General features: G+C 31.8%; 1 protein-coding gene across 1 annotated transcript in view; it reads right to left on the reverse strand.

Moving 5' to 3' along the window:
- LOC106470635 (mediator of RNA polymerase II transcription subunit 13-like) overlaps positions 1–5349 on the reverse strand; it is a 61373-nt gene extending 56024 nt beyond the window's left edge. The window contains 1 exon segment of the mRNA XM_022399263.1: positions 5144–5349. Within this exon segment, the coding sequence (XP_022254971.1) occupies positions 5144–5212 (69 nt within the window). The 5' untranslated portion in view covers positions 5213–5349.
- Positions 5350–7764: the final 2415 nt, after the last annotated feature.

The following is a 7764-nucleotide window of genomic DNA, read 5'->3' on the forward strand; positions in this document are numbered from 1 at the left end:
TTCGCATTAATACAAATAATTGGAATGTTAAGTGCTGGTTCGCATTAATACAAATAATTGGAATGTTAAGTGCTGGTCCGTATTAATACAAATAATTGAAATGTTAAGTGCTGGTCTGTATTAATATTTTAAATATATCTAAAATAAAATGTTATTTTACTTACAAAAACGAAGATATTCTATTTCTTTATCTTAATCTTCATCGAATTCACTATATATCTTTTAGTATTTCATTCCAAATAGTGTACAGTCCATAACTAAGCCTTCTGTTAATTATTTAAGAAGAAATTTTGAAATGTCCATGTAACAAAAAGACTTCATAACGATGTTAAGATGAGAGTTCTTGGATGTTTCATTATAAAACAAATATATGTTTAATGGGAAAAACAAAAACATTATTTCACATAGCCTACCAATTTCAGTAGCAAGTCAAAATAAAAATAATTAAAATGTTAGCTTTAACTGTACGTTATTAAACATTCCCAATAGTTCACGTTAGATTAAAATGTGACATAATAAACATTAAATGCCAAATTATAGATTAACTTGTGTTTTGGTGGATGATAATTACATCTTCACTCATGCTTAAATCAAGTTTGCCAAAACGAGTAGCATAGCGTAGTTAATAGATTAAAAATGTAAAAACATAGATCATAATAGAAGAAAAACAATCATTTCGATCTACTATTTTCATCCAAGCATAATATAATACTGTATCTAACACCAAAGTTGTGTGCGCCATTATTTACAAGCCAAGTTACAGGTACTTTTATAACAGTCTGATACGTTAACCAATAAGATCATAAGTTCTACTGAAGCAAGAGAAAACTACAAAGCTTAATCTTATCACAGTTTGGTGGTGGAAATATAATAAAGAAAGTTCACCATTCAATCATGTCAAACCACACCTACAGAACATAACAAGTTAGTCACCTATGATAGGCTTAGAAATTCTGTTTGCATACCTATTCTTAAGAAAGCATAAATTCAATACGTTTCCACGGAAGCGTAATAGAATAAGATCAGAGCAGATTTGGGAGTTAAAATAACTGTACAACTGAATTCTGTGACACGGAGCTATAAATATTCGGAACTGTACAAAAGAATGGTGCTTCCCTAAAAAAAAATAATTTACTGTTTAAACTTTTCCTGCAAAGTCACTGGGAAGTATGCAACCTAAAAACATTTAAAAATCGTGATTTTGTTTCATCATTCTGTGATTTAATCAGTTAACTAGATGTTTGTCTCCAAATAGCATACTTAAACGCTCAACGTTTACTTTTATACAAATATAATGGTGAAATAAATAATGTATAGAAACAAACAGTAGCAATGGGGTATGCCTGATACAAAACTACAATGATTAGTTAAAACTTTTTTACACTAGGCCTAATCCAGGTTCACCGCCATACCCATTTTGTTTTGTTGAAATATTACAGAAGCACTATGTCATCTAAGTAATATACTATTTCTTAATGAAAAAAAAAACTACATAGTCTTAATACCAATGCTTTGTAATAACAACAAAGTAAAAAAATGTGTAAATATATATATATATATATATCATTAGTATTAATACTTATCAGTACTAGAGCAATTAAGCCAATTAACATCACAAAATAATCAACTAATCAAAATTAGTGTTTCCAATTATCACAACTATCCAGTAATCGAAATTCTGATTATTGTCGTTTTCAATTATTCAAATTATTTAATATTGCCATTATTATTTCAAGTTAAGTAAAGAGTGCCAGCAGAGTCACAAAAATTAATCAACTAATCGAAATTAGCGTTTCCAATTATCCAAGTGTGTTTGTGGTAAAGCACAACGCTACACAATGGACTATTTGTATTCTGCCCACAGCAGGTATTGAAACTTGATTTTCAGTCATCCTGTGTGAATAATCAATTAATGAGCTTGGCATTTAATCGATCAGCACATTCCACTAATCACCCAGTTCTAGTCAGTATGTTTGTGTGTCACATTCCACTAATCACCCAGTTTTAGTCAGTATATTTGTGTGTCACATTCCATTAATCACCCAGTTCTAGTCAGTATATTTGTGTGTCACATTCCACTAATCACCCAGTTCTAGTCAGTATATTTGTGTGTCACATTCCACTAATCACCCAGTTCTAGTCAGTATATTTGTGTGTCACATTCCACTAATCACCCAGTTCTAGTCAGTATATTTGTGTAGCACATTCCACTATTCACCCAGTTCTAGTCAGTATGTTTGTGTGTCACATTCCACTATTCACCCAGTTCTAGTCAGTATGTTTGTGTAGTAACTTCAAACACACTTTCTATATTCTCAATACAGTGAAGTTATACATAACTTTTTTAAGCACTTCAATATTGTAATATAAGTACACCATTTCTGTAGCAGGTAATCTTATAAGCTACTCTAAAGTTAAATATATACAAACACATCAGTAAAAAAAGCTTTGAAAGTTGTATTAAAAAAAATGCACTACATAAAAACCTTGAAACAAAGACGGTGTATACACAGTAATTCTAAATTACACTTTTCTTTAAAAATACAGAATACATTATAATTAAACAAAAATCTGAAGAAATGGTATAAGGTAACTTTTCTTTTCTTTTAGTGTAACCACGTGTTAAAATGCAAGTTTTATAAGAAAAGTTTATATAATGAAACAAAGACGTACATCTATGTTGTAACTACATTATTCTGACAGTTTGGGAAAAGTTTGCAAGAAAGTAGAACTAATAAAAGTATATCTCAAGTAGAATTTATATTTCAAACAAAATTGTAGCACAAGGAAAAGCACAGTCACCCTTCATCCACTAAAAAAAAATGTTAAATTTAAAACAGCCCTTTATATTCATATATCTAGTCAAGAAATGTTCCTTAGAATTCAAACTTACGGCTCACACCAAACAAGCTCCATAAGTACATACTTCCTGTCATCACCTGTGTTTCAAAAGCTTAAAATATCTCTTGATTGCCAACCTTTACATTTCATCATCCAAACAAACCACCACAGGATGACTGCAGTCTATTTTCTCAAAGATTAAGTTCATTAGAAAACTTAATTTTCTGATTTATCAAGAACCACATCCATAATTTGTTTTTAACACTAAGAAACATTTTTCCAGATTGTCACGGAAATACAATGTATACTGGGACTTCTCAGTACTGAAACTTATTTCCATGTTGTTTACATTCTCTTATATTTAACATTATCAAGTTCAGATGTTATTTCATTTTGTATTTATTACTTTCTATCTTCATAAACATTAAGAGAAAACTACTGCTAATAACCAGACGCCGTTTAAACTGTGTGTAAAGTAGCTTAAGTTCTCACAGATACGACTTGACTTCATGATCGGTGCAATGCTTGTTAGTGAAATCTTCAGTAATAAACCCAATATCTCACGATGTTCGGCCAGCTTAAGAGATTTAGTTTAGTCGTAAATCCTTATACTAACGTAACAATACTAAATATCTAATAATAACACAAGAAATATCGACCATTCTAACCAATACTGTTAACGAGGGTAATATGAGAGAAGAAGCACAGTATACCACATTTACCACACTAACTAATCATCATTCTACACCTTCGTGTTATTAACCCTAACCAAGCAATGAAAATAAAGTGCCCTCTCATGGTGAAAATTGGTCACTACCTTACTTTAAAAAAATCTTGAATATTTATCATACATACTGTTACTTAAACTGATACCACCAAAGCAGAGTACTTCAGTTTAGATAACTACACAGATGAAAGTTTTCAATAACAACAACGTGTTTGCATCTACCATAGCTCCTCCTTCAAAAACTGTCATATTTTACTACTAAAAAAATGTAACCAAGTCAACAAACTTCCTTGATGAAAAGAAAACCAAAACTCTTAAAGTGTTGTTGATGATGAATCAATGTTTTACTTTAAATAGCTGAAGTCTAAACTTTTCCATTATTACAATGATGTATAACAGGTTTTGGGATAAAAATAAAATGAGCTATCATGAATTTATTACAAATTTATGAAAATGGTGAATTCATCAAATGTGATACTATAAACACTTACCAAGATTTCCATCAGTGTACAAACACTGAACTCTGACTATTTTATATACTATCACATTTATTTAATATATTAATATTACTATTCTTTAGCATAATTAAATAGCACATCTACTGATAAACAATAAATTTCTTATATTCGTACAGCTTCAATAATGAATTCAATATAATACAGAACAATAGATAATCAGATCCTGCAACCAATATACTCCACAATAACGGCATGTTATTCAAAGCAAAAGTGGCAGAGAGTAGACGTAACAGCACTCAGTCCAACCGCTACATTATCAACAACTGTCTTATAACCACGTAGTTACAGCTGCTCAATATATAAATTAGTGCAATACTACATGCTAATAATTTCATTGTCCAGAGTATAAAACAAATAACAGTTATCTTTGATAGGCTTGACAGTTTCTAATGTGGAGAATGACTGATTGAAATAATTGTTCTTGCTATACATATAAAACACTGATAACTGTGTTTATTTTGAGATAACTTTACACAGGTTATCTAGCTGTGACATCAGTTACCCAATTTACTTCAAAACCCTAAGATAAAATGTTTCTATGATAGCAAGTTAACTAAGGGAAAAATCCTATATTGCACTCTTTACCTATACTATGCTACAGATGATTTTTCACCTTTAAAACTAATACTATCTTACTTTTGTTTAGCTTTATAATAAGAACTTTACATGGCTGCTAAATGAATGTTACATCATAAACGTTTTCTGTGAATTATACGAAATGGTGATATACATCTTAAATTTCACTTTTCACAATTAAGTTATTTACATGCATATTTTTTAGATAATTACTAAATATTAACAATATATTAGTGTATTTAACAGATAATGTTACACCTCAGTATCATTAGACTAAAAACTTATACTACTATTAACTGGTCTCACTGAGACAGATAACCTGCTGGGCCTATTTACGGGAACTCACACTAAGTTCCTCAGACTCTGGTCATAGACGTAGACTGAGTGTTATGTGAATGTTTCTATAACACAGTGTTAGGCTTAACAAATCATAGGGAATCTACGGTTAAAGCCGAACCTCCCAAACACTTGCTTTACTTACCAGTGCAAAGACATTGGTATGACAGTCCTCGAGACTCGCCCCGTTTGTAACAAAACTGGGGTGCGTCATAATCAATCCATGACCTAAACTTGCCTTAGAATTGGGATAAATATTCTATGTGATTTCTCGGGCCATAAATCTCTGAAAATTGTGTAATATAGTAAATATTCACCAGAAGATGGCGACAGACATGGCGGATAGGAACAACAACGGAGTACAGTGACAACAATGGGGATTGGATGATGATTGTCACGTGCCAATGCCCGTCTCCGGTAAAATGGCAGCCTCCATGTAACAGAGTACAAATATAAACTAAGTAGATAAAATCGTCAATCAGTCATTAAGAAATTACAAATTTAAAGTAAGTTAAATTACTTATAGCAAGTTGATTGAGATTGTAGTGCAATCTACAATATATTACGAGCTGTAAATTCAGAAATAAGGAACATAACAGTCAAAAATGAGTAGTGTTCAAATTAGTCATAATAAATAATGAAAAGCACGCCACCACCGGTAAGAAACAAATGAAAATTATTAAAAAAAATAAATAAGATAGAATAAATATATTTAAATAAAGAGAGTACAATGTAAGTATTTATTACCCACTATCTAATATATCTCATGACTTTGTATTCTAAAATTAGCAGTAACACACAATTAATAATGGAAGTCATGAATTACTTATTTTAACCATTTTAACAGTATTTTTTAGGGATGAATGAATAGTAAAATTTGGCCAAATACCGGGTCCAGGTACCCGGTTACTAAGCTTCGCCCGGGACCGGATTCTCCCCTTGCTCCCCCCCCCCAAAAAAAACAACATACAAAAAAATTAGAAACAAAAACAAGATTGACGTTTATTACATTTAACCGAATAATCACCAACAGAACATTCAAGTTTTACTTTCAACTTTCAATGCATAGCCCCAACTTCCACAAACCCTAACCCCACCTTCCCCAGAAATACACTTCTCAAGCCATGCCTGTTATTAACCCCTGTTGTTCTCTGAATCCACGACTTTCAGCGGGCGGACAGTTTTTGTTGCTCGGAACACGTTTTTTTTCTTTTTTTTAACTAAACCAATTATTGACTATAACTTTCTGTACCGCGTTAGTTGCCACAAAAATTAGGGCTTAGATGCCTAACTTCGACATCCGAATATCTAACCGGAGGCCCGTGCCTCATTAGTATTTTTATTGTATTATTTAGTGTATCATAAAAGGGGTGTCCAGAAGATCAAAGAATATGTTGTATTAATCTTACAATAATATAATTTGGGAAAACGAATGTCTGTCCGTAAGAGTAGCACTTCGCTGAGCCAATTTTTTTGCTCACGGTCAGCTCTATGAAGCTATATTTGGGCACGATCATTCGATCGGTTAAAAATCTATGCCTCTGAAGGTGCAAATATTAAAAATGTTGTTTACTAGGAACTTTTGTAGACAATTTTTCTAATATGAATTCCATAGTCTTTAGTTTTAGATCGTGGCTTGAAATACCATATATGTTTTTTCGAATTTTTGACACGTTCTAAAAGCAGAATAATATCGTTTGATATCTGTCCGTCCACTGAGCATGAAAATAAAGAAGGGCTATTAAGAGCAACTCTTATGATTGAATGTTAATCTCTGTGTGTATGTGTTATTGAAGTTTAGCATAATTTTCATGCTTCTGTAGTATCAAATGGTTGTTTTTTTAAGTCAGTTTTAGAGTATTGTTTATGTCGTTTTATACTATTAAAAATATTACATTTTTTTATATTTTAAAGAAAATGCACGTGCAATAAGTGTGTCTGGAAACATTTTGTTTTTATTTGAGGTTCTAGTAGGTTTGATGCGTAGTTTTCGGAAATGTTGTTCAGAAATTCAATGTTTTTGAGTTCTAAGGATTTTGCTAATTAACAAGTGCAAAAACCTGGATAGATAATTGAAACTTTTGGAAGAGAAATTTTATAAAGTATTTCTAGTATTAATAAGTGTGTATCAGGGATGACTAAAAAAAACCTTTGACGGTGGAGTGAGTTCTCAGAGTATCAACATTACCGGAGATGTTTTTTAGTTGTGAAAGAACCTTTAGGAAGAAAGTATCTTAATGGCCAAATATTCAATTTTGTGTGGTTAGATAAGAATTCAATTTGAATGAAATATCACAGCCCTAAATTTTTTTTTTTCGTATTGTGACGCACGAGTTTAAATATAATATTGATACTCGTAAAATATTCGTGTATCGTCAATTTAAAATGGAAGTATACTTAGGATTATACAACAAAGAAATCCAACAAATAACATTAAATATATTCACGTTATTATTAGTGGTATATCTGATCTTTCACCAAAGTTTAATGTTTAGTTAAATAAGTTTTAGATAGAGAGTTAAAGAATTGTTTAATTTGACAAAAAATCTCTGTGTGTGTGTGTGTGTCCGCTTATAACTAGCGAACCGCTGAAGTGATTGCTACCTGACATAGCATGTACCCTTAAGCCCCTTTGGGAGTGACGGGAGTGGGTCTGTGTCTGGATCTTTCCCCTTCTATGTTGCCCTGCATGGCTAGGTGGTTAGGGAGCTCGACTCGCAATCTGCGGGTCGCGGGTTCGAATCCCCGTCACACCAAACATGCTCG

The sequence above is a fragment of the Limulus polyphemus genome, unplaced genomic scaffold (genome assembly GCF_000517525.1).
Source record: "Limulus polyphemus unplaced genomic scaffold, Limulus_polyphemus-2.1.2 Scaffold4129, whole genome shotgun sequence".
NCBI classification, from domain to species: domain Eukaryota; kingdom Metazoa; phylum Arthropoda; class Merostomata; order Xiphosura; family Limulidae; genus Limulus; species Limulus polyphemus.